At 36.7% G+C, this 27,999-nt stretch overlaps 1 protein-coding gene across 6 annotated transcripts; it reads right to left on the bottom strand.

The window, feature by feature from the left end:
* Positions 1–3: 3 nt before the first annotated feature.
* LOC129788587 (sodium bicarbonate cotransporter 3) lies at positions 4–27,962 on the bottom strand. 6 transcript variants are annotated; one of them, XM_055824781.1, is made up of 12 exons: positions 26,922–27,962; positions 13,025–13,122; positions 12,290–12,424; positions 10,002–10,493; positions 7,201–7,314; positions 6,687–6,918; positions 4,817–5,930; positions 4,383–4,735; positions 3,989–4,304; positions 3,030–3,281; positions 1,530–1,711; positions 4–1,143 (listed from the first exon to the last, which is right to left on the bottom strand). In XM_055824781.1, exons 2-12 carry the CDS (start codon positions 13,107–13,109, stop codon positions 1,005–1,007), a joined length of 3,414 nt encoding a protein of 1,137 aa, XP_055680756.1. In that variant the 5' UTR covers positions 13,110–13,122; positions 26,922–27,962; the 3' UTR covers positions 4–1,004. The 6 variants fall into 6 exon arrangements, with proteins under 6 accessions (XP_055680756.1, XP_055680758.1, XP_055680757.1 ...); XM_055824783.1 differs by having other exon boundaries at positions 13,025–13,119; XM_055824782.1 differs by lacking the exon at positions 26,922–27,962 and adding an exon at positions 21,950–22,066.
* Between the last annotated feature and the right edge of the window lie 37 nt (positions 27,963–27,999).

The following is a 27,999-nucleotide window of genomic DNA, read 5'->3' as shown; positions in this document are numbered from 1 at the left end:
TTGTTTTTCTTTTTTACAAAGATCTGTTTTTTTTTTAACTTTTTACAATTACATTTTCAAGAGATTTATTTTAAAAAAATCTAATAAAGGAAGAAGGGGGTTTACTTGAAGAATTTTTTTATTAAAATTTGATAAAAAGGTGATTTATTTTGAGAAAAAGTGTGGTTAGGTTTACACACAAACAACATACGGGGGCGTGGTAAAAATTTAGGCATTTTTTTGACACAGTTTTGTAGTGATTTTGGGCCTTTTTGTGGCTACAAAGTGAGGTGAAAACACCAATAAAAATCGCTAAAAACCTCTACTAAGAAAATTCACACGATTCTCATTCTTAAGTCTCTTCTGAATTTATTTTTAAATTATTTAGGAAAATGATTTTTCAAAGGACGCCAGAAGGATTTAACTTTTTGTTTAAATACAAATATGGCGCCATTTGTAAGAAGAGACCTTTTTTTCCAACTCTGGGTTAATAATTGTTTATTTTTTGTAAATCTAAATAAGTTTTATTTCTTTTCTTTGAGAAATTTTACCCAAAATCCCAAAGAGATGATACCATAACCCTACTTTAACCTCAAAAAATCATTTTCCTATAAATTTTCGCTCCCTAAACTCCATTTTTGGCGCGTAAAAAATGTAAGAAATCTTTGCAAAATTCTCATTTCACAGCAAAATTGTCTCAAAAAGGAAGTCCTACTCAACATTACAAGGATTTCTTTTTTTTCTTTTTAATTACAACAACATACAATATCGATAAGATAAAATTTTGTGGGTATTTTTGTGTGATTTTGTGATAACATAAATACAAAGAAATAAAATAAAATTCCAATAAAATAAAACTTTAAGAATTTCTTTTTACAAAAAAAAAATAATAAAGGAAAAAATGTGATGAGGATTTCCTTTTGATTTGCAAAAAATGTGCGGAGATATTGCAATCCATCAAATGCGGCTATTTTGGTGTTTGTAGGTGGGTGTTGGTGGTGGTGGAGGGTGCTGTGATGGACCATTTACACTTGGGATATATGCAAAGTGGCCACTGGTTTCTCCTCCTGATTTACCTCGTCCTCCTCTGCCATTGTTGAAAGTCTTTTCTCTCCCTTTGGACTCAAATCTCTTATGATGCCTTTGTGCTTCTTATCGGACAATCTGTTGGGGTTCGGTGTTGGGGGTGGATAAAATGAATTTTTATTTTAGTTCAAAATGGCCAAAAGGAAGTCTTTTTGGCTATTTTTTTTTCTAAAGAGAATCTTTAAAAGAAAATTCGGCAGGCAAGAGAATTTTTAGAGAAATTCATGAAGATTTGGAGAGATCATCTTTTCCATCGTTATTTTTTGAATCTTTTGACGGTAAAATAGTTCTAAACACTCCCGAAATGTCAAGAAGTCTTCCGACAAGTTACGAAGGGACTAAAAATCACCCGAAGATACTCCGAAAATGCACCAAATAGTCCGGAAATCAAATAAAAATCGTTTTCAAGATGGCCTCTCCAAAAACACGAAAGAAAAAACGTGATGCAATGTGCGAAAACTCACCCCAAACTCTTAATCTTCTTGGCAGTTTGGGTGGATGGTGCATCATTCACCTGCTTCCATATTGATGTCTTACTCACTTCCTCAGATATGTTAATTGAGCTAATGGGAATTTTCATGATATTCCCATTTGCCAAGGGGATTTGTATGTTGGGATCTGAATAGTCGTGTGGGGTGATATTTTCCTACAAAAATTAATCATAAAATTGAAGAACAAATGGTTGGTACAGGGAAAATTCTTGCAGGCAATAAAATCATTTTCAAAATGGCCAAATACATTCTCAATAAAACCAATTTGTAAGTTGCATTACACAAAAAAACACGCAGAAATAAAATTTGAATTTTTGCCTAAAAGTGAGGTTAGAAATTTTAAAAAATGTCCCCTTCATGCGTTTGTTGCTTCCATTTTAAAGAATAAATTTAAAATTGAACACTTTTTTAACATTTTGAATGAATTTTCAGACCAGGATGATTCGAAAAACAAAATTTTCAACATTGAAAGAAACAAACGAAAGACGCGGACGCCATTTTGAATTGAAATTCAATCACAATGAGCACTAAAACGCACAAATTGCAGATTTTACCTAACTTTTACCGCACTGATTTGCTTCAAATTGCGCACCACGAAGCAGGATGTTTAAGGCAGTTTTGTGGGCTCTAAAGCCTGCGAAGCTCCTTCACACAATAAAAAAACAATGTTGACCACGAGAAAAAAACCAAAATGGAAGACATAAAAAATGAAAGAAATGAAATTTTCTCCAACTTTATTATCACACAAGCTGGATTTACAAAGTGCGCACGTTTTAAGTTTTTAAAAAATAAAAATTCTCCAAAAAAAGAAGTCTTTGACGTACAAAAAAGACACTTGAGAGGGTTCTTTATAGAGCCCTTATGTTTAGTACAAACGTACAAAGTCCTAACTTAAATCTATAAAGTCACCTAGATTCGGATTTTTCTTTTCATTTAAAATGCATTTAAAAAATTCAAAAAAGGCTTCTAAGGCCTTGGCACTTATACTGCTCATCATTTTTTTTTCATGGAGATTTAAAAAAAAAATTACGGAGGATTGAGAGAATCCTGGTTGAGATGTCAGCGGTTTTTTTTGTAGGTTAGGAATTACAGAAATTGACATAAATTAGTGGATTAGAGACAACATTTAGTAATTAATATTTAAGGGAATTTTACTAACTAAAACAATGCCACAGTTAAATTAAGAATTCTTTAAAAAAAAAATGATTGCAAAAAATGGTGCAAAACATTTGAACTAGGATAGGGCTAGGGCTAGGCTAGTTTCTTTTGATCTTGGACTACAAATTGACTATATCAAGAAAATAAAAAAAAATACTCTCGAGGAATAAAGTCAGGCATATGTAACAGAAAACAACACCAAACACATGAGAACACAGAGATGCGTTAAGTTTGGATGTTCAATCTACGGGTTTCGGAAGGCGTTGCCTTCTCTTGGCGAATACAGAAGGAGAAACATTTGGTGAAAAAGCCCACCTCGCCAGTACCATCCTCAAGGTGATGTAGATCATCAGCGGCAGCACGTTTTGTTAACTCTGGCATGATGTCGTCGAGAATCTTCAGTTCACGCCGCGTAAAGATGCAATCGAGGGATTTGCGTACACCAATCATGACAACCAGCATGAGTGGGAAGAGAATTGATGTGTACTGGAAGGATTTTATGAGCCACAGCACGGAGAGACAGGTCAGCTGGATCAAGGTGAATAGATGAACACGACGTAGGGGAACCTGAAATAAGGAGTTGAAATTTATTTGTTGAAGATCGGTTTGTATTAGAGCTGTTATTTGACTGTTTATAGCAGATGAGGTCTGTTTTTAACTGGTGAGACCTGATTGTAGCAGGTTAAGTCTATTTTTAACAGCTAAAGTTGGTTCAAAGTAGATGAAGCCTAAGAAAGAAGATAAAGTCTGTTCATAGCAACTAAAGATAGTTCAGAGCAATTAAAGCCTGTTCATAGCAGGTAAAGCCTGTTCATAGCAGGTAAAGTCTGTTCAGAGCAACTAAAGATAGTTCAGAGTAGGTCAAGCCTGTTCATAGCAGGTAAAGATAGTTCAGAGCAAGTGAAGCCTGTTCATAGCAGGCAGTCTGTTCAGAGCAGGTAAAGTCTGTTCATAGCAGCTAAAGATAGTTCAGAGCAATTAAAGCCTGTTCATAGCAGGTAAAGCCTGTTCATAGCAGGTAAAGTCTGTTCATAGCAGGTAAAGTCTGTTCAGAGCAACTAAAGATAGTTCAGAGTAGGGTCAAGCCTGTTCATACCAGGTAAAGATAGTTCAGAGCAAATAATTGTAGTTCAGAGCAGGTGAAGCCTGTTCAAAGTAGGTAAAGTCTATTCATAGCGGCTATAGTCTGTTTATGAAGCAGCTTCGTCTGAAATTTCCATTTTTACGGAATTTCCATTGAATTAATGCATTTTATGATCCATTGAACCTCTCACCTGTCTCAGAAACATGTAGTCCGGTTGATATTTAACCGGCATGAACATAATGAGGATACGATCAAAAAATTGGAGTCCTTTGAGGGATGAAAAGCCCATGTAGAGGAAAACACCAAAGAGAACGGGCATTGGAATGTGTGAGAGAAGAGGCGTCAACAGGACTGAGATGCCAATGGTGAGGAAGATCAGCAAGTGTGTGCCACGTTGCTCAAGGACACCCAAATGACCTGCTGAACGAACACCCGGAATTGAACATTCGGGCTCCACCTTCAGGGAATTGACGTGAGTAATGCTCAAGACAGTGGCAGCAACGAACCTGCAAACAACGTCAATAAAATAATTTTAAAGAAAACTCCTAAAAAGGATAAAAAAGATTTTTGTGAAGAAGTCTTACCATGGAAGTCCCATGACGGAGCATATTTGGATGAGAATGGCGAGAACAAAGAGATCCAGATGGTATCCGCAACCCTTCTTCAGCTTGTGCTCCTTCCTATTTACAATCACAGCCGTTATTTGTTGATCCATGAATATCAAGATGGTGCCAAGCAGAGCTGGCAGGATGGCAACCACCCCAGACCACACAGGGTTTCCTTGGAACGGATAAATGAGCCAACCGCGGGTATTGAGGGTTGGCTTGAGTTCCGTGGGTACTTCGAGTTTTGGCGTTGGTATACCGAAGACAAGGTCCGTGAGGGTCATCGAGAAGATTGCAATGAGCACCGCAAAATCACTAATCACTTGACGAATCTACAAAGATCAGACATTGTTGTAACGGAACGTAAATTCAAAAAAAAAAAAAAAATAATTAAAAGAAAATTAAGAGAATACCTTTGATGGAAAGAAGAGAGCATTCTTGAAATCCTTGAGAATAATTGACAAGAGAAATGTTCCCATGAAGAGAATAAAGGACATGGGAAAAACATTGGCGTTGGTGTGATCGGGCTTTGAGCAGTCTTCACCAACGAGCGTCCCATTGAGATTGAGACACATTTTACGGCTGAACTTTGTCCACTCCAGCACTGAATCCTGCGTCCCGAGTGGCGGTGTACAGATACAGTCGTAAACTTCTGGCGGATGCATCGGATACTTCTTCCCAATGCTCAAGACATTCTCCACCGCCTTGACGATGAAGATGAAAGCAATGAGGCAGGCAAAGTTCTCTTCTGTGAAGCGTGTGATGTAGCATACAAAGGCGCTGGCGTCCACAGCAACAAGGATAATGAGGATAATGGTCATCCATGTGCCGATCCACAGCCTAAAGGCCAAATAGTCCCAATTGACACCCTTGCAGAACTCATAGACGATGGTCTCGAACACCAAGACGGGTCCTGTTGATCCGAGAATTGTTAGTGGTTGCCCCGAGAAGAACCCGTAGCCAATGCCACAGACAAAACCCGATACAAGGGACTCCATGGCGGCCATGTTTTTCCCTGTTGCCTCCCCAAGGAGTCCACCGAAGGTAATGATCGGCGAAAGGCAAGCAAAGTAGAGGAAAATCCACGTTGAAACGCACTTCAGTGCGATGGCATCCTTGAAGTCGGACACATAGAATGGGGCCTTGCGTTTGAGGTCATTTATCAAACCACCAAATAGACGGCCAGTACGTGAAAGTCCCGATTCTTCCCTAATACGAGCTTCCTCCTCTTCCTCATCGTGCTCTTCCTTCTCCTTTGGGGGCTTCTCAGCTGGTGGACGCTTTCGTACCTCTTGGGAGGGAATGGCAGCTGGTGGTTCAATACGAATTGTTGGATCCCATTCACCGGGTGGCAAAACAGTCACAGCATCGAGGAATTCATCAATGCCAGCGAGCAAGTGATCACGCTTACGGGCACGATAGGCTACCTCATGGAATACTTCATCAGACATCAGTGTAGCCATAGCACGGCCAATTTCGTGGAATTTTTCCTGACTCCCCGGTGGGCCAAGGAGGATGAACATGAATCTGGAAATAAATTTGTTTGATTTTTTTTTAACAGACTTATTAGGAAGATCAGGCTTCTAGCTAAAAGGCAGGCTTCTTGCAAACAAACCGGCTTCTAAAGATAAGCTGACTTCTAACATATAACAAACTTCTTACAAAGTAGGATTTTTATAAGACGAAGGCTTGTTATAAAAAGCAGGCTTCTAACAAAAGACAGTCTTCTTACAAAAAGCTAGCTTCTAACAATAGGCAGGCATTTAAAAAAAACTGAAGCAGACTTCTAACGTAAAGGAAACTGGTTACAAAAAGCAGGCTTTTAAGCCTTTTTTCAACTATGTTGGCTTCTAACAAAAAGTAGGCTTCTAACAAAAAGTAAGCGTCTAACAAAAAGTAGGGCTCTGACAAAAAAACAGGCTTCTAACAAAAATCTAACTTCTAACTAACATCAGGCTTCTAACGAAAAGCAGGCTTCTAACAAAAAGCAGGCTTCTAACAAAAAGCAGGCTTCTAACAAAAAGCAGGCTTCTAACAAAAAGTAGGCCTCTAACGAACATCATGCTTCTAACGAAAAGCAGGCTTCTAACAAAAAGCAGGCTTCTAACAAAAAGCAGGCTTCTAACAAAAAGCAGGCTTCTAACAAAAAGTAGGCCTCTAACGAACATCATGCTTCTAACGAAAAGCAGGCTTCTAACGAACATCAGGCTTGTAACGAAAATCAGGTCTCTAACAAATAAACAGGCTTCAAAATAAAGGACTCCTGAATGAGCGCATTCTTACCTCGTGGGTACGGGAACTTCAGTCAGATCACCCATAATTGTAGCCTGGCTGAGTCGAATGAAGGCAGACAGAGTCTTATCGAGGAATTCAACTTCCCCAACGAGAATGTTGCTTGCTTCTGATCCAGGTGGAATCTTCCTCATAAACTGCGTATTGGCTTTGTGATCTGAATGATCTCCATTTCCATTCTGTTGCATGGAAATATTGCTGGGACTCTTCACCATTTCCTCCCCTAAATAAATTAAATTTAAAAATTAATTTCTAACGGACAAAAAATCCTTCAGAGAAAATTTCCTCAAACAACGTGCACAAACTTTACTACAGCCTAGTTTACGAGCATGCAGTTCAGAAGCTACCAAGAGATTCTTTTGGATGTAAAAAAGATCGTTGGAAAAAATTAGATAGTTAGTCATGCGTGCAGATGTAAATTGCCAATGTTAGTTTCCTTTTTTTATTTCTTGCCAAATTATTTAAGATTTTTCAAACAAAATGAAGGAATTGTTAAAGAAGTTACCAGGCGAGTGGGATAGGCCATTCTTCCCAGGCACCATGAGATACTTTCCACTATCGCTTCCTTTAAGGGATGCCGACGATGGGCCATTACTACCACCATTCTGTTGTTCATCAACTGCAATGTCACGTTATGTGCAGAGAACGCATTTAGATGAGCAAAAAATGTATGAAATGAGTTTTACATTGGAACAGTGAAGAGAATCTTTTTTTTTCGTAGCCTCTCATGAATATTTATTAGCTGTTGACGGTGCGTGAAATTTAATATAAAATGATTTAAAATGAATTCAAGGGCTTTTTTTTTAAATAAAATTTAACGAGCGTTTTATGCTTTAACGGCGAGTTCTCGTTAAATTTTATTTGTAATTTGAATTTTTTATTATTTGTTTTTCAAATAAGTTTCAAGTGTTTATTGTAAGTTGTGTTAAAGCTCAGATTTAATGATTAATTTATCAAGAATTGTTCCAGAAGAATCTTCAGAGATCTGAGGTTAAAGTCGTTATTTTAGTTTAGGACGGTTAGGATATTTTTTTTTAAAAATAAAGAATTAAATATAAAGTCTTGTTCTCAGCGGAAACTCCTTCTTTATGCCCTGTAACCGTCTGAATAGTTTAGCTTCCAAAGTTTCCAATTAATTAATTTTTAATTCAATGAAAGCTCCTAAAAATTTCTAGAAATCTATTGAACTCAATTGAAAATTTCTATTTAATAAAAAAAAGTCTTAAACTCTAAATAAAAAAAAATTAAGCTCAGATCACATTTGTCTCTGAACAGGCTTGAAAAGCCCTTTAAAAAAACTTAAAAGGATTTTTTTTTAAAAAACTTTTAGAGCTTTCTTCTGTAAAATTAATCAAAGAACTTTCTTCTTGTGTAAGATAAATATTTTACAGAGAAATATCTCATCACTGTCCCAGGAAAATGAGTAAGTTTTGTGCTCCTACAACAAAGTTATACAATATATGCATGTAACGTTCTTCCTCCCAGCTTTATAATCTTTATGGCGTCTCTGAAATGATTTGTGTATTCTCGCATTGTTATATGTACACATGCTTGATAGAGGAATGGTAGAACATTTAGAATATATGCCATCAACCATAAAACAATTAGGGTAGATGGAGGGTGTAACAAAGAATATGCGATAAAATGAGGAGAGAGAGAGATTCAATAAAAGCCACCACATGACACCTTCAAAAAAGGAAGAGAATTTGCGAAATACGGTGATCTCAATGACAGAGTTTTATCACAGGAATAATAATAATTTGAGAAAATAAAAATTTGATGAAATTCTTTAAAAAAAAAACTTTTCTTCTTGAATTCTTCTTGCATTTGACTCAACAAAGCTTCCTCTTCAGTTTTCTTCGTGACGGAAGCTGTGGGAGTCTGTCAACACTGAGAGAGATTCATTCATTACAAAGAAAAAAAAAATATTGTGAGTAATGAATAAATAAAAGAATAAAGTGTTGGAAGACAGAAAAAAAACTTTATAATACACAACATCTCTCAACAATGAGGAAGTGAATAACCTCGGGGGCAGTGGGATGCCCCAACGGGATTGCCAGCATGAAACCAGGTGATTACTCCTGCACCTGGATGGGAGTGAGTTGGAGACATTTCACCTACAAACAGGGATTTTTATTTCATTTATACTGGCTGAGATAATTTTCTACTTTTATGGGTGCATCGTCGGCTCCTGGATTTAGTTTTTATTCTTTTTCTAAATTTCCGAAGCTTTTAGAGCAGTATTGAAGCTTTCAGTGAAATTTTAAAGCTCTCAGAGCAACCATAGAGCTTTCAAGGCAACTTTAAGGAAGCTTTAAAAAGTAACATTAAAGCTTTGAGAAAGATTTGAAAGCTTTCAGGGCAGTATTGAAACTTTCAGATTAACTTTAAAACTTTAAGAGGAATTTTTAAGGTAATTTTAAAGCTTTCAGAGTAAATTTGAAGCTTCAAGATAAATTTCAAAGAGAATAGAGCTGTATAGAAGCTTTAAGAATAATTTAAAAGCTTTCAAAATTTTTTAAGCTCACAGAACAGTTATGAAGCTTTAATTGGAATTTTTAGGCTCTCAGATCAATTTAAAACTCTCAAGGCAACTTTGAAGCATTTAAAGTAATATTTAAGCTTTTTATAGAAATTTAAAAGCTTTCAGAGAACTTTGAGACTTCTAAAGCATTTCTGAAATGTTAAAAAATGTTCTTAAATATTTTCTTCTTTGTTATATTAAATCTAGAATTTTTAAAAGAATATTCCAATCTTATAAAGCTTAAAAAAACGTAGGTAAGCTTATAAACTTTTGAAATCTCTTTCTGCAATTCAAAAAGCTCAAGCAAAATATAAATATTTTTATTCTTCGAATGAGCTTTTAGAGGGCTTATTCTTCTTCTAAAAATATAGCAATAACTCTTCATTAAAACGATTAAAGCTGATCATTTCCGGAGCCGACGATTCCGAGATGCAAAAAGGATATCTTTCAGCGAAAACTACTGAATTAATTAAACATTTAAAAAATGGACTTCAAATGCAGGGACTAAGGGTACTACATTGTGTAGTTTTAAAGGCACGTCTTGTTACGGGAAACATTTCCACGGGGGCTCTGAGTGTACCTGTTGCAACGGACAGGTAGCCTCCTGATAGTTTGGGATTCAATTCAGAATCACTCTTGGCACGGTGTTCACGTGGTGATGGAACACTCAGATGCACCGAAGAGTGTTCAGAATTTGATGCCTGAAGGTCTGTGTTGGCGGCAAGATTTTAAAGAGATTCGGTTGAAGAAAGATTTGCGCGTGGGGAGGGTGGTTTACTTACTTTTCGATGTGGAATGATTGCGTCCGATCTCCGTGAGGGAACGGATAATTGGCAGGCGACTCATATTGTCCTTCCGCTTGTGCTCATGCTCATGCTGATGACGATGCCGACGCAGGAGAGCATCGCGAACTTTCTCGCGGGATCCACTGGAGAGGGAGCCTGCGTTGATCATGTTGTCGCACACAAGATCAGCCACTTGCTCGAGATTTGTGGCCTCCATGTCCAGCATGACGGTGCCATTGAGCAGGAGGCTGCGCAACTCGAAGAGCGAGTGCAGAGACAACGTGGCCACATGAGGTTTCGACCAGCGATTCCCACCCTGCTCCACATCCTCCTCGAACTTCACCCACCGCGCTGTTTCCTTCCATTCAATCTCATCGCCCTCCCCGCGGACAAGCTCCTCCATTTCCGAGAAGAGCGGATGGGATTCGTGATTGCCATCATCAATGTCCTCCCCAAGGATGAACTGCACCCTCTGCGATGGTGGAGTTACTGTCGAAAGAAAATTAATTTAAAATTAAACCATCATGTGATTTTCTTTCAACAAAGAAAATTGTTTGAAGAAAATTCTTTCCCAAAGAATTCCGTTAGGAGTTTTAATTAATTAGACTTGTCATCTCATCTTATTATCTTTTCTACAAATATTTAATTTTTCTCCAAGATTTCACTTAAGAAATCGCGATTTATGCCACATTTTGCCCTCGAAAAAAAAATCAGATAGTATAAAAAGCTCCGTATCAGCAAAACGATTTATGTTGATAAGCTCCCACCGTCCAATGAAAAAGGTCATTAATTCCCATAGAATGAAAATTTGCATACTTGCTCAATTTAAATTGAAATTCTCCTAGCACAAAAAAAATCCCCGAGAATTTCTTAAAGAAAACCAAACGGAAATTCCAATGAAATTCTTTTTATGCTGCCACGGAAAAATCATAAAATTTGCACAAAAGCTAGCCCAGATGCTAAACGCATGCTAATTCACACCATCAGCTTGTCTAATCGTCCAAATAATAAATTACACACACGGTTAAGTGTTGAGATAATTAGGGAGGTAAATAAAGGAATTTATTTATTTTGTTTTCTTCATTTTTTAGCATGTTTTCGCGGACATTTGCAGACACAAAAGTAAACCACGGGAGACAAAGAATTAATTCAGCAAATCTTTGTGACTTCTGTATATATAGCTAAAAGCTTGCTTACATAAACGAGTTTTTTTTGTGTACAAAATAATGAGTTTTTGTTAATTTTTTTATTCTTTTCAAAAATTTACCTTCAAGAAAAGTCATGAAGGATGGGATAGGATGGTTTTCTACTCGTTTTATTTTGTAAAAAAAACAAGGTGAATTTCATAGAAACTTTAGGAAAAGCCTATTTGATAAAAATACATAAACTCCTTTTAATTATTTTCTGTAAAATAGTATTAAAAAATTACAGACAGCATTTACAGATTTTTCTTTTTAAACTCAAAAAACGTTTAAAATGAATTTTATTGAATGATTGAAATATCAAGGTGTTATGAAGATTGTGATTTTTAATCACAAATTAACGGTTTTTGCATTCGAAAAAGCAGGTTTTATCAATTTATTTGTCAAAAATTCTATCTTTTGACGTTTTTCTGACGTTCTCTTCTAATTTGACATTTCTTTTCAATATTTAAACGTTCTTTTTTAAAGTTATTTGACGTTTCTATTGTAACATTTGACAATTGTACGTCAGACGTTTGTTTTTAAACTATGACTGACGTCTCTTTTGTAACTTTTAACGTTTCTTTTCCAGTATTTGACGTTTGTTTTTAACTTTTAATGTTTTTTTTTAAGATTAAATTCGTTATTGTACCGTTTGACGTTTATTTTTCTAACGTTTGATGTTGACATTTATTTTACTTTTTACACAATTTGTCTAACGTTTGACATTTCTTTTCTGTTTAACTGTATTTTTAATACAAAAATTTATAGCTTATCCTCAATCAATCTCTATTAAATAATAATTAAATTTATTTAATCCTCATTTGAATTAAGTAATTTAATGTAATTTAATTAAAGTAAATTACCGAAATTCAACGTGTTAATACACAAAATTCAAGCCCTATAAATTCTCCCCTATATATAACATAAAAGCTTTCGGGAGCTTTGACTAATGGGAATTCCCATTAAAATAATTTTCCATCTCATGAACATCTCCCCACAGAATGAGGGGCTATGGGGTTAATTTACGTGTAGGTTTTGGGGGATGTTGTGACAAAGTTTCATCCCTGAAAAATAATAAATAAATTAAGTGGGGTGCCTTACCGGGTCTATCGGTGACTCCCTTGTCGCCGGATTCCCTTCTGTGGTGCTCCTTGTGGCGTCGATGTGAATGCCGGCGTCCTCGACCTCCGCGGGCGGGCAAATGAACTCCCACGAAGACGGTGTGTGCACGATGACCTACATTTTGGCACATAAGAATACTGAGAGTAAGAGGCGAGAATTGATAAGACGACTTCACTTAACATAAACTTTGAGCGACGTTGACGTTGCGGAATTTCACCTGCGGCACTCACGAGACAGGTTTATGTTTAACTATTTTTAGGAATGTTTTCCCGCCCCCCGAAAGGTATCTTGAGAATGGGAAGAATTCTGCGTAAAGTGATATGGAAGTTAGCAAAAGGGGGAAGGTTGAGAAGAAGCCTTTTCTCACAAAGTCTTTTGTGAGCTTTCAGAGAGTCAAGTTTGCAAAAGAAAGGAGGATGAGTCAAACCAAAGAAATGCGAACGATTGAGACGTGATAAGTTTCTCACATTTTCTTCAGAATGCTTTTTGTTGTTCGAATTCCTTCTTCACTTTTCTTTCCTTGAGCTTCACGTGCTCCAATGCTAATTTGCATCAAGATATGTACAAAGCTCCAATTGATTTTCCGCTATGAATGGAATTTATTTGAAAAAGGGTGTCGAGGGGATTTGGCGCGTCTTAAGTACACTTAATCCCTTTTCTGGGTTAAGGTTGTGGGAAGCTTTCGCTTTTTTTTATTACATATTATTTCTTTACCTTCAAAATCTTGTTCAGTGTATCCTTGGTGGGCAAGCTGCCTAGCCCCCGGATCCTTCGGTGCTTCATCGTCCACTTGATCCATTGTCCAATGTCTGCTGTTGTTGTGATAAGAAAAGAAAGAAAATTTAATTTGAGGGATTACACCTGAGCCCCATAAAATTGTAATTTAGGATTTATTGATGTGATAATTTTTCTCGTTATTAATTCCTCAAGTGCCTCATGGTTGCCCCCAAAATACGCGCGATAATTGTTTTGATTTTGCAATCGCAATATTCCCCATTCAATTGATAACTATACTATATATTACTTTATCAGCCCATTCCGTCAGATCTAAAGCAAAAGTGCCACGAGCTGATAATTCGAATTCCATCGTGTGTGCGTTTATTTATTTTTTTCTTTCCCGAATTCCCCGGCTTTTCTATATTTGCCTTTTGAATGGGAAAATGTTTGTGCTACAGTATCGATTTATTGGGGTCTCCGTGCCCACAGAAAATGGGGTCATCTGTACGTTACATATATGAATGTTTTAAGCCATATTGATGATTAAGCATTTAACTCAAAAGAATTCCCCAACGCTGCATTTTTCTCTACAATTATTTCTCCCAAACCTCCCAAAAGAACTTTTACTTCTTCTTTTCTATTCGTTTAAATTCATTCAGCGGGATGCAACAATTTGCAGAATTGATGCTAATTTCCATTCCGTCGCGAACTAATTAGTTGAGCAAATACACCGCCAAACCATCTCGTGATAGCATTTTATCAGTTTACCGCGCAGTTCATTACAGCCCACAATAGAGCGGTGGATTGTTGCTGATAAACTTCCAAGGAGTCGATTAAATCTCGTGTTTAAATATTCCATCGTGATATAGAATTTCTCTAAATAAAAGTGCTCTATTGGTTGATTTTTTGAGCTGAACGGAAGTGGGAAATATCAATGTGGCTTCATTTGTAGGCATATCACATTTTGGGATATGAATGATTTCTCCAAGGGGCTGGTAAGTAATCGAATAATAATTCGATCATTTGGAAAATGAAGAAGAGAAATTTTTCATTTTTCAAAAGACATATTTCAGAGTAAGAAAAAATTAATATGAAATGAAAAACAAAAGCTAAAATAATTATCAAAAATTTAAGATTTTTTGAAAAAAATTTTTCGGAATATTTATGAATATCTGGAAGGAAATAGAAAAATATTTTTTAAAAAAATCATAAATAGTTTTCTTTTAAATAGTTGCAGAACATTAAAGACTTTTTCAGTATGAATGTCTACATTAATAATAGAAAAAATAAAAATAATTCGATTTACGAATATTCCGAATATTAGCTGATTAATCGGAATTTTTATTTTTTTTATTTTTCAATAAAATTCAAATTTTTAATATTTTCCGTATAAAATTACGGAAAAAAAATCTTTTTATGGAATATTCTACGTAAATTCTTGAGTGAGTTGAAAACTGAATTTTTCAACCCCTTTCCTTATTTTCATAAATAAGAAAATAATATTTGTAAAGAGAAACTTTATTATCTTATCTACTTTCTGAGTCATTAATAAATGTTGATGAATAAATTGTAAACTATTAAATTTCCAGAACTTATTCATCGCTCAAAGTTGTCTAAATTCTTAGAAATGTTTGCTAAATTCTCCTCTATTTTGCCCCATTTTATTCCATATAAAAAAGCAAACATTTTAATTACCTATATCATTTAACAACCCCTAATTAGGGGTTAACTAACATTAAATTTTTAATACTGAAACACTCAGACATGTCTCATATAACTAATTTTGTCTTACAAGCTCAAAAAATCGATTCTGCAACAACTTCTCCGTCGTTGAAAAGGGAGAAGAAGCGAAAAAAAACTGTCAAAGCAATAACATTTCCACGTCTGAAATGAAATTCAATTCCCGCATGTATATACGTCTACCCTCCATCCCACCCACAACAATGTATGTGCAAATTGAAGAACACGCGAATGTAATTTCATCCGTGCAAGAAATGATTACAGAGAGAGGCGCCTGATGAGAAGTGTGCTATATACAATATCAAATAGGAGAAGCGCACAATGCAGTTGGAAAGTTACTTGAACGCCCCCGCAGTTAAATATATCACGCGCTATTGGCAAAGCATTCCAAAGAGATTGTGTGTACGAAAAGGAAAATGACGCGTAAATTGTTTCCGTCTGTGTGGATGCAGCATCGCAATCTCCTTGAGTCCATTGACATTGAACCTCTCTCTATCCCATGCAAGATTCCTCCTTGTTCTTGCACAGTGATATACAAAACCACATAATGCGCTCTAGCGCACACACATGAGAAAATGTCTCTGCGGGCGTAGAAATTATAGCCATAGAGTGGTTGAAACTCATAAAAAATTTTAATTTGTTGCGATTTTCTCAAACCTAATTTAAATTGCGAATGAAGATAGAAAAGCTCTGAGGATTTGAGGTAGAAGTTCCACGCTGTTGGTTTATTTTTGAAGCCCACCAAGAGATTTTCTTTTGGAATAGTATCCTACAGATGCCACGAAATATCGTCAAAACACAATAAAAGTCAACCATTGCCATTCATTTTCAGTTTGTGTAGTGCTCTGTCTTGATTTTTTAATGATTTGCCCGTCATTTAGCAATTCATATAAACACTGAAGATTTGTGACGCAAATTTATTACAAAACGCGTCTCACTTTGCATGTTGCTCGGTGTTTTCATTGTATATGAATGGCAGATGAGGTGGCGGAAGGAAAGAATGGAAGAAAAGTGAAATGAGTCGATGGAGAAGTTCTGAGAGAATGCAATTTTATTGTGACACCAGGGTTTAATGTTAATGCTACTAACAATTGGTGGCAGCGGTGGGATCATTTCTAACAACAATGAAACTTCTACATATTTAATTCTTATTCAAATAAATTTTTGAGGTTATTCTTCAGTTTCAATAACTTTTAAAAAATTTCTTGACTTGTTTCAATTTCAAGTATTTTTTTTTTAATTTTGAGAAGTATAAGAATATGATCCCACCGCTGTCACCATTTGTTGATAGTTCTTCTAGTAAAATTTTATTTAAGAACCAAACCAAGAATTTGAAATAAGTCAAGAACATTAAGTTGTTGAAACAAAGAAGGATCTAAAAAAAAAAATTTTTAAAAAGAAATAAATAAAAAGTTTGTTGTTTTAGGAATGATCCCACGGCTGACACCAATTGTTACTAATGAACAATCTGCAGAAATTATATTCAAAAATTTAAAGTAAAATATTTTGGTTGAGCAAAAAATTAAAAGTGATAGAAAATAAAGGAAAATATAAAAGAAAATTTTAGGATAATAAAGTTTATTTTTATTAGGAATGATCCCACCGCTGGCACCAATTGTAATATTTGAAAAATCTTTTTTTTTTTTTACCCACCTCCACCCCTCAGGTCCTCAGCTCGTAGAGCTGATTTCGGACCGAGGCATTGCCGCAATGGCTACTTAGCCCGCTAGTGCATTAGCCCAAGTGCACTAGCAGAAAAAAAAAAAAAAAAAAACACAGAAACACAAGGGAGTGAACAAATAACGACGAGGCCAAAAATAAGGGGGACTTCACTTAGACTTTGATTTCATTAACGTGGACAAAACAATCAATTGCACGCAAGGCAATAACTGAGCGTTGCTCAAGAGACACCGCACAGATATCCCTAGAACACACACAGCCACCGCATTTCAGCAACAAATCATCTCGACCGACACAAGCAACACTACAGAAGAACAAGACATGGTCTACATCCTTGTATGCGGGGCATACCTCACACAACGACTGAGCCACAACATTAATCCTCGAAAGGTGCGCATTCAGCCTATAATGATTGCTCATTATTCGGCTGATGACCACAATCTCTCTGCGACTGAGCAAGCGCAACTTTGAAAACCACGGAGTCTCCTGTACTTTAGGCAAAATTGAGTAACAAAACCTACCCAAATCGTCCCTATCCCACTCTTTTTGCCAATCTTTCATACTTTGCTTATGTAAGACTAGCGGCAGCTCTTCTTCAGATTCTCTACTAAGTGCAATGAGGCCGTCCATTCTGCGGGCGTACACAGCAATGCGATTAGCTGGGCGCCTCGACACAAGTACACGAATGTCCTGCCAAAGCTCCTCCTGAACGAACCTTGCTCTCGCAAGTAAACGTTCAATGAGCAAATCAAACCTGATTTGCAGAGGCATGATGCCTGACAGGACCTCCACTGACATTGTGTGTGTGCTTTGCATCAACCCAAGGCAACATCGTAGCGCCTTCCATTGAACTCTCTCTAATTTAATCAAATGGGACGCAGCCATTCCACCAAATGCGAAGCAACCGTACTCAAGAATAGGGCGAACGACAGTTTTAAAAATAATAAGCATAAGTTTAGGGTGTGCACCCCAACTCAAGCCAGCAACAGCTCTAAGGAAATTGAGACGTAAGGAACTTCGCGCAACTACATCACGACAATGAGCCGCGAAAAGGCATTTGCGATCAAAAATCACGCCTAAGTACCTGAACGTGTTTGTCTGAGGTAGTACAGTGTTATCCATTTCCACTTGCACCACAACTTCCCGATGCGTTTTAGAGAACACTAAAACCTCAGATTTTTCCTTGGAAACACTAAGTCCTAAACTGTCATAAAACGTATTCAAATTCCTACAAGCAGCAGTCAGTTCGCTTCCAATTACTTCAGCATTCGCACTTTCAATTCCGATCACTACGTCATCAGCATACTGCAGAATGAAGCAGTTACGTGGAACATAGCGCTCGATATCATGGACATAGAGATTATACAAGGTAGGGGACAACACCGACCCCTGAGGAAGGCCCAATCGACCCACTCTTTTGGCAACTATCTGAGAATTGTTAACGACCAACATGACAAAAGGCTGATAGGGCGAAAGTTCTTGGGGTTAGTTCTATCTTTATTGGGTTTTGGAATAGCAATAACTTTAGCCTCCTGCCACTTCTCCGGAATCGTGCATGATTTCCAGAAGTAATTAAGAAGACCGAGCAAGGCTTCAATACCTCTTCTAGGAAGCTTCTTCAGGAATATTGCACGAATATTATCCGTACCTGGAGCTTTGTTCCTGAGTGATTTAATGCCAAACTCAATCTCCTCAAAACTAAACTGGCCAGTCAACTGATGGTTATCGATACCATGTTCATTGGGTACAAAGAAATTTTGAGGCTTCGCTACAAATGGCGGCGCTAATCTATCGGCAAACTGTTCTGCCCATTCGTCCCTAAACACACTTTGATTTTGTTTTGATAAACCTCTGAACGACCTAGCCAAGTTCCACATTTCTGACAGGGCTGTGGAGCTTGAAAAGGACGAACAACGATCTCTCCACAAACCAATTTTCTTCCGTTTCATAGTGCGTTTAGTAAGGGAATCAATCCTTGTATAGGCAAGAAAAGATGCTCGATCACCGTACCTTTGAAATCTTTGGAAAGCAGAGCGCCTCAAATTCCAAAACCTACGACACTCCTGATCAAACCATGGCTTATTTTGCTTATTTTCACGTCTGAGCATGGGAATTCCTGCTACGTTAACAGCTGCAAGTACAGCATCAATGAACTTCTCATATTTATCCACACTATCAGGCAGTGACTCAATTTCCATTAGCTGATTCTCAAAACTGGTGTTAAACTTTCTCCAGTCAATGTATGAATAATCGATTCTTTGGAATGGATCATTCTGAGCAGCAGAATTAGCTGCATTATCTCTATTGCAAGAAATAGTCAGCACAATGGGAAAATGATCACTGCCCAGTGTGTTATCATATGTGTCCCATACACAATCAATCGCTAAAGCTTGTGATACCATGGTTAGATCAAGGATGCTAGGTGAACAAGGAGGACAAGCTACTCTCGTAAATCTGCCATCATTAAGTACAATTAGATTGGACCTTTCCACCCATTCCTCAATTATTCTACCGTTTGCGTCAGTCAACTCAGAGCCCCAAAGACTACCATGCGCATTAAAATCTCCCATAATAATCACCCTACCATCAGAATTAGAAGGTATAAGCCTATTAAAGTCACGCTCACTCAATCTATGGTTATTTGTGGAATAAACTGAGAATATACGGAACACGGTTCCGTTTACTGAGAGATCAATGCACACACAGTCGCCACCCAAATCCGCTGAAAGTTCAACACGTGTATAAAACATATTAGATTTAATGGCTAACAAAACACCCCCGCCTCTTGGCGACCTATCTTTGCGCACTATGTCATATCCGGTCAATCTAAAAGACAGACTGGATAGTTTCGTTTCCTGAATAGCGACAACACTTATATTAAGTTCGTCACAGATCGCAGCCAAATCGTGCACTTTCGATCGGACGCCATTGCAGTTCCATTGGAGTAACTTAACCACATTTATTGTTTCACTAGGCATCTTCCTCTTCCTCCTCTTCCTCCTCCTGAAGGAAAGAGCCTAACAACTTGGGCAGAAACCGTTCTACAATAGGAAACACAATAACTTCTAACAACTCAAGAATATCACTCTCCACATCGAAAGCTGCCAAGAGTTTCAAAACAACTTTCTTCCAGCCTTTCGGCTCGGACTCTTCAGAGGACTTTTTCTTAATCTTTATGCGTGCCCTACTAGTCTGACTCTTCATCTGTTTCGCCTTCCCCTTCTCTTCCATTAACCTCTCCTCCTGTTCGGCTACCTTCTTGCGATGAAACTTCTTCTGAGTCAATCGCGTAACATCAAATGCGCTCTTTGGTCGCTTGACTCTGCGTTTGACTTTATTGTCAAGAGATTCCGCCACCGTAGGGAAATCAGAATCCGAATCAGACATATCATCTTCCATCCCACTGATAGCCTCAAAAGGATTTTCACTCTCAAAAAGACTTCTCTTCGATCCATGTGGCCCTTTAACAACCTGAGAGTACGATACATTATGCCTCACTTTAGCGTTCTTTAATGCTTTTTCAGCATGTAAAGCCCTCGCTTTGCACACGTGCTGTGCTTGGGGAAATGTCTCATTGCAATTAGGACATTTGAAACCGGTTTGGCTGCACACAGTTTTGCCGTCTTCGTGTACTAAACCACACTTATTGCATCGCGACTTATTCCCACAAAACTTCACGGTATGGCCATAGCGCAAGCACTTTGAGCAATACATGACCTTGTCGCTATAGCCATGTACCGTGATCACAAGACCCTCAGCCGCGATAAAATCTGGCAGGATATTACCTTGAAAGGTAACTCTAACTGCCCTAGCCGGTACCCACTCTACTTTACGCTCAAGTGGCGGAGCGCCCGAAGACGAAGCGCCACCTGCTGAAAAAACTTCCGTAACTTTCTTCTTTCTCATACGGAACACATCCAGCACCTTGATCTCGGCATTAACTGCCTCCCTCAATTTCCCAACACCATTCTTGATGATTTCTTCCGGCTCATCAAGATCCAAAATTACCACCCCATCCACTTCCACCTCCTTTGCCTGAATATAAACCCTGAACTGGGTGAAATCTTTGTCCAAAGGAAGCACGTTTGCCTCATTTATCCCTGTGAGAATCACCTTAACCTTGTCCGAGAAAATCTTGCGTATTTCAATGATAGTTTTGTACTTCGCATAAAGCTTCTTCGACAAGGTTACCTGATTCACTGATTGCCCATCTTTGCCCCTAAAGTAAACCACAAAAGGGCCCTTAGCATCAGGAGCATAAAACCGAATCCTATTAGCTAATGCCGCCACGTTTTGGGAAGAAGAATTTGCCGTGTTTTGCTTAAATTCATCAGGATCGGATTCAAATTCGTCTCCATTTGCACGACCACCACTGTCCTCTCCCATCGCTGCGCAATTCAATGCGCACCCGTTAGTCGGAGATAAGCTCGTACGACTTTGCTCACTTATACACCAAAGCTACTCTAACAATGAAAAAACCCGAAAATTTCCCCACCAGAGAAACTAAAAACCCGGAAAAAAGAAAACTTCACCCCAAATTAATAAGAAAATATTGAAAAACCACCCCCAATCACTAAGAAAAACTAATCTCAAAATAAATCGCCTCACTAACTTAATAAATCTCAAAAAATATCCAAAATTCACTGAACGACTCTTCTAATCGACCACTCACTTCAGCAAGCGAAACGCAACTGAAAATTGAAAAATCTTTACGAATTAAAATAGAAAATTCCTAAAAATTTCAAAACGACAAAATGTCATCAAACAAACAATATAAACAACTTTAAAATCAACTTTCTGTGTTTAAATAAATTTTCTTCAACATTAAATAAATAATTACAAGACTTTTGCAAAAACCACTGGCATGTAAACAACACCCCTCAAACTCTCTGACCGTGAATTGTAAATGATTTCTACTATGATGATGATGGCAGAAGTCGAGAGATCAATGTTCTTTGTACTTGATTTTCATGCGAAAAATCCAACTGTTTATTCTCACTTAAAATGGATTAAATTCACACACACTCTTCACGACGTGTGGTGAACTTTTATTAAATTTTCTCTTTACGAATTAGCAGAACAAAAAAAAACCCATTGACTGTCTGAAGAGGAGGAATAAAAGTTTTAAAAAAAATTCAAAGAGGAAAATGAAGCAGGGAATGAGCGTGAAAAAAAAGGGAAAAGAAGGAAAAATCACGCGGCGCAAAATTGTATGGAAGTGACTACGAAAGAATAACCAGAAAACCAAGGCTATTGACACAAATAAACACACAATATTTAGCGTTGTGATTATTTTAAGTAACATAACACACAACTTTATATTTGCTTCACAAATGTTCGTGTACTTTTTGCATTTCGCCACTCATTCTTGCGCAGGATGATCTCAACGAACAAGGAAAACAGACGGACATGATGGGCATTAAATGTAATTTGTATAAACTACAAAATTAATTACTCAAGGTTTGTTTTGGGTGAGTCGTTTTTGAAATATTTCTTCTTTACCAGAAGTTTCGTTTGTCTCAAGTGCGATCAGTCGTTTGTCGCGTGGTTGATGGCCTGATGCTGGACTTCGTCACACAGGCGGTCTACACAACTGATTCTCACTGACTTCAACGAAAGACTGTGGCTGCTGCCGCCTTTCCTCCACAAGACACTTTTCATCACGCGCCCGCGTCGTTCTTTTTCCTCGTATTTGATTAAAATTATATATAACAGAGATAGAAGAGAACTTCTCTCTTTTCCATTGAGAAAACCTATAAAATTGTTGACACATTTTTTTATCACTCAATCTCCGCGTATATAATTATTACTTCTGTTAGCGAAACAGTGTGAGGATGTGGACCATTCTCTTATCACACCACTCAGTCGTCTCTCTTTCTCAAGTCAGCGCAACATCTCAATTCGGGGCAAACTTTGTGTGTAGGATGACTAAATATGATGATAATATGCGAGATATTTTGCCATTTGGTTGATTCATTGATGAAAGGGCAACAAAAAGGGGGGAAGAAGGGGGGAAAGGAGGAGAGACTTGCGAGGAAATCGCAATGAAGCCATTCAAGTTGAAAATCATCTTCATTTCAGATCAATAAATTCAATGCGAATCCATAAGAAGTCTTACAAAACAGTCATAAATTTAATTGTGCTGCCTCTTTGGTTTTTCCAATTTGCAGAGGAAGGGTAATAATATTTATGTGCCCCAAGAGGGCAAAAGTGAAGGCAATAAGAAGAGCGCGCAAGGGGGTAGACTGCAATGGGAAGTTAAAGATGAATTTGTTGCAAAATGCTTTGTTAAATAAATGATTTTAAAATTGGAGTAAAGTTTCTGCACGGAAGGAATAAAATGAGAGATTTTTGCAGAGGAAAAATTAGGGGAAAATAGGAGAAAATAATAAAATTTTCTTTCGTTTAATAAAAACATTTGAAAATTTAATATTCTTCAAATTATTTTCAAAAAAAAAAAAAAAAAATTTTAAAGATATAGGGGGACATGGGGCAAAAAGTTAGTTTTTTGGGAGAAATATTTTCCTGATTTCCCTGAAAATATTTGAGTTTTTTATGACGACTATCTTATAGGAAATTTTCCACGCTACAACTTTGTCTCAGACGATTTTATCTCTATCTCAATGGGAAAATGCATTTTCAGTCCATTTTACGAAACCTTGCACTTTCACCATTTTGCCCCAACCCTGGGGCAAAATGTAAATTAACGTTTTTTGTCCTTAAATTTTAATTTTATAAATTTATTTTATCTAGACACTATAAAAGGAATTTAGAATAAGTTATTTGTGCACCAACTAGAATTTTTTTTTAATAAAATAAAATACGGAAAATAATAATATTAAAAAATTTAGGAAATTGCACTTTTATTTTTTAAGAGACTAAATATTAGTAATAGCGAGTAATATAATATGCTAAATTAGAACAATTACGAAGTAATATTTACTGAGATATTGGAGATATGTTGTCTTGTATTTCTAACTTTTTGCCCCAGTTACCTAACCTAACTATTAGGTTGATTATAAAAGAAGCTCCCAAAAAGCTCTAAATAGCTTTAATGGGAAGATTTTATTAAATTTGAATGCTTTTCGAATTTCATCTCATTTTTCAATATTCAAAAATAAAAAAAAAACAATTATTAATATTTCATCTGACCTAATTTTCTCCCAATTTACCCCTCATGACGGTACGTATATTGATTCTCTTTTTTACCGAAAAAAAAATCCTCCCCTTCAGGCAACCAACAGAGGAACATCCGTACATATTAGCATAAAGCTTTTATTTATCCCACAAACAAACTTCCAGACAGAGAGCTTTAGCATTTCCCCACATTTTGTGGTTTGTTGCCACATGTGGTGGGTACACCGTGTGGGGTAATCATTCCTGCCTTGACCCTGTACACAGCTTTAATCTCACGTTTTATTTCTGGCTGCTTTTTCCTCAGTAGCGACAGATTTGCCAGAAGCTCTCTCTGGGGCAAAGTTCGTGCTCTCAGACCGACACGTTGCAATTAATTGCAATGCATTGCATGGGAGAAATATTGACATTTGCCCCAAGCCGGCAAAATGGAGCCTCTTTTGATGAATAAAAAGGTACTCAAAAAGCGCCTCCACACCGCACAGAAAGCTTTTTATCTGTTAAAAGCTCATCCATTTTTTTCTCGCTCATTTTTCTTGTAAAACATTTTATGTTTGGAAATTCAGTGACCTAGTTACACAGCGGAATATCTCTGCTGATGCATGGATATTTCCACGCGTTGGCACTTTATCTCGACGCATGGCGACGGAGAACTTCAGCAGGGCGGGTAGTGGGTGGCAGGCGCCCACAAAAAAAACGAGCCTTAATGAGAGGGTGAATCAGGAAGAGCTCGTGGGAGCTTTTATCCACGACCTTCGTGGCAAAATTACCCTGGCATTGAATTTGGGGGATTTTTGTTGGTCCATGATGACGGAATTGGTCATATGTTTTTTTTTTCAGGGAGTTCAGTGGGGCACAAAATATATAAATAAAATATGATAAGTCGAATGATGATTAGAAGGCAAAAATTGCGTGAAATTTGTACCATTTGAGTGACTGATTCGCGTTTTCCTGCTAATTTTCTTGTCGTCAATTGCTAATTTCCTCATTTGCGTATATTCGGGAAATGTATGTATATAGTAAGAAGTGAGATTTATGATTGAAACGTCTTCAAAACTGATTATATATACGCTTTGAAACTTTTGAGAGCTCTCATTTTGTTTATGAGAGAAAAAAAAGAAACTTCCCTTGAAAAGAGCAAAGGAAAAGTTTTTGAGGGTTTTTCTGGAAAATTGCTCATGAGTATATTTGGTTTGTATTTTTTTTGTGGTTTGACCCTCTTGTGGAATGAATGTTTTTCATGTGGCAATGTGACGCACATCACCCCCAAGGAGCTTTCAGACGTAACAGGTTATATCAATATGAGGCGTAGGAAGCTCCTTGCAAGAAATTCAATGAAATACGTGGAATCAATGTTGATTAGCTTTTGAGAAATTTAATCCACACACACACGGGTCGCTTGAAAAGTCTGTAGATGGCTGTTAATTATCAATATTCAAAGTTATATCTCGCTCTGAATAAACAATTTCAGTAATACCTCCAACATACCCAAGAATTAATCAGAGTTTAGTTAATTACAGGATGGCGTTGAAGAATCCTCAAAGCGTGTAGCTTGAAATACACTCAAATTTCGGACAAGCCATCAATCAATCAGAATGCTAAATATTTTGCACTTCATCGACATATCTCCCTCCATTTCATCAATCATTTACTTTTACATGGAATTTCTTGCCCTTTCGAAGCTTGCGAGCTTTGAGGGAAAATGTAAATAAAGCCCATTTTGGTTGGAAAACTTTTTGTATGAATTTTTGATAATTGTTGTTAATTTAAAGCTTTTAAAAGTTCAAAATTCAATTATTCTGGGTGCTTTTGAGCTTTGGGAGCTACCTCTTTGTAGTCTAGAGTGGTACTTCGCATATTACATTCATTTGTACGTTAATTCTCATCTCTTTGTATGCAGGAAAATAGTTGAGAGGAGAGAAGAGAGAAATGGTTTGTTTTATTTATGGGAAAAGCAAAAGCATAAAAAATCTGTTCAAGAAAATTCTAATTTTATTTATTAATCTGATTTTCACAACTTTTAAAAAACTAAAATTCAGGTTTTTTTTAAATTTTTTCTGACTCTTAAACTTTTTTTTTTAATAATAATAATAAAATATTTATTTCTTTAGATATTTACAAATTCTTTTAAGAGTCCACAGATCTGTCTTCAACATACAATATATAGAAAAAAGAAAAATTAATGAATAAAATATAATACAATATGAAGAGAATATAATGAAAAAACTGTTCCAAAATTGAAAACAAAGTCTTAAACTTTTCAAAATCGATTCAATTATTCGATTTTGTCAAATAACTAAACAAAAGGATTTTTTTTCAAGAAAAAATAAAGAGTTTTTCAAAATAAAATTGTGTTTAACTAATTTTAAAAACTTTGACTGTTTTGTAAAAAAAATTGCATTAGAATTTATCAAAATCGGACTACAAAGAAACAAAAAATTAAAGAGTTTTATCAAGGAGTTAAAATAAAGTATTTAAAGTAGGAATTAGGGTTATGAAAAGCTCAAAATTTAGGGAATTTTCCTTAAAAACATTAAAGATTGAAATTAATGGCAAAAAGCATTTCAAAATCTATTTTGATAACTGAGCTTCGGTTAAGCTTTAATATATGTAGGTATTGTGTGAGCTTTAGACACAAATAAAATTCACAACATAGAAAAGCTCAGAGTAAACTTAAATCTTACCGAAAGCTTTTGAGATTTATTTAATGTTTTTTACTCTATTGCAAATTAATTAATAAATTTAATAGTAAATCAAGATTATAAAATATTAAATAAAATCTCAAAAGAACTTTATGTTTGCTTTAAAAAACACCTTCGGAAAACGAGCTTTTTGAGCGACTCTTTCCACTAAAATGCACTCTAGATTGCTTGTCAATGACTACAAACAATGTTTATTAGACAATCACTTGAAGCTTAAATAGTTTCAATTCGTTGCTATGCGGATAATCTATTTTTTCATTAATTTTTGCAAGGGTATAACAAAACATTTTTTATTATCAACGCGCTGTCCAGCATATCGATAAATAAAATATAATATCCAATTGGATTCTTGTTTACCAACGCGCGTTTTTTTTCTTTCTTTCCAAATAATCAACAAAATAAATATCTGATAAATTCCATCGGTGCTGATGGGAGGAAAAAACGCGGAAACTCTGTGGGTGGACGAGTGGCGCTGGAAAAGCCATAAAACCAGGTGAGCCAGCGCGGAGGTATATATAGGTAGCTTTTGGTATAATATTGAGTATTTCTCGCCATAATGGAGACTGATATTTCGTTTGTAAGGTATGCGGGGAGAAGCTGAAATTCCGGTTTATTATTTTACTATCAAATTCACTTACGATTAATTTGATAGCCGCAGTAATGGATGAATTATTCACCACACGGGAATAATTATTTTTCTTTATTTCTTTCCTTCCTTCGGTGAATGATGCGCCAATGAAGCTTTTTGTTATTCCATTATCCACCACGTATGAATTAAAAAGCTTCCAAATTAAATTATTAAAAGTAATACAGCACACAGTCTATTTCACACCAATAATACTCCCAAATAAACCCACAAGAATCTCAATGTTGAGCGTGTTGAAGATTTTTTTTATGCGGAAATAGTCACTCATTTGGATGAAGAAATAATCATGACGGCACTTTGAACGAGAGTGATAAAAGAAGGCTTATTTCTACACACGCACACACTCAGAAGAATTTTTGCTCTTTGAAGAAACTCTCAGAAGGTGGATTGTATCGATTTTTTTTCGGCTAGTATGCGCCCCCAACTGCGACGACACAACCGAGCATAAGAACGCAAAGCTTAGCAATGATGCTATGTTTCTCTCAGCGAGAGCTTTTTATATACACCGCGCGGCTGCTACTCCTCCCGGCACCTTTATCGTCAAAACACCGCACCACACAGACTTGAAGGCTTCTTCACACTTGAAACTTTACGCATAAATTCTTTTTTGCAAAAGGGCAATCACATTTTCGGGGGAGTTTTGAACTTTTCCAGCGAGCTTTTCCGTTCAGAGTAAAAAGAATTCACATAAAAAGCTCTTAAAGTATTCTTGCACGTCCCCACCCTCTGTGGCTGGATTTTTCTTCTTGGCACAGAGCACGAATTAAAAAGAAAAAATCAACACTTTCTCTCCTTGAGTTATCCAAATTGTTGCGATGTTGGTGGTGCTAACAGAAATAGCAAATAAGCGTTAATATCAGCAATAGTTCCACTCTTTCACTGAACAAACAATGGGCACCCATTGTGGGAGATTGTCGAAGAACCTTATTCTTTCAACAAAAAGGGGAGAGAGAGACACAAGAGAGACCATACACGGGGAGAGGACCCCACACGGATGCTTCTTCGGGACGTGGTGGAGCGCAACTGAAGCCCAAGTCGATTGGGTGGACATGGAGAAGGCATTTTGGTGG

This window comes from Lutzomyia longipalpis, chromosome 2 (assembly GCF_024334085.1).
Source record: "Lutzomyia longipalpis isolate SR_M1_2022 chromosome 2, ASM2433408v1".
Taxonomy (NCBI): Eukaryota; Metazoa; Arthropoda; class Insecta; order Diptera; family Psychodidae; genus Lutzomyia; species Lutzomyia longipalpis.
This window is presented reverse-complemented; position numbering and strand designations above follow the sequence as displayed.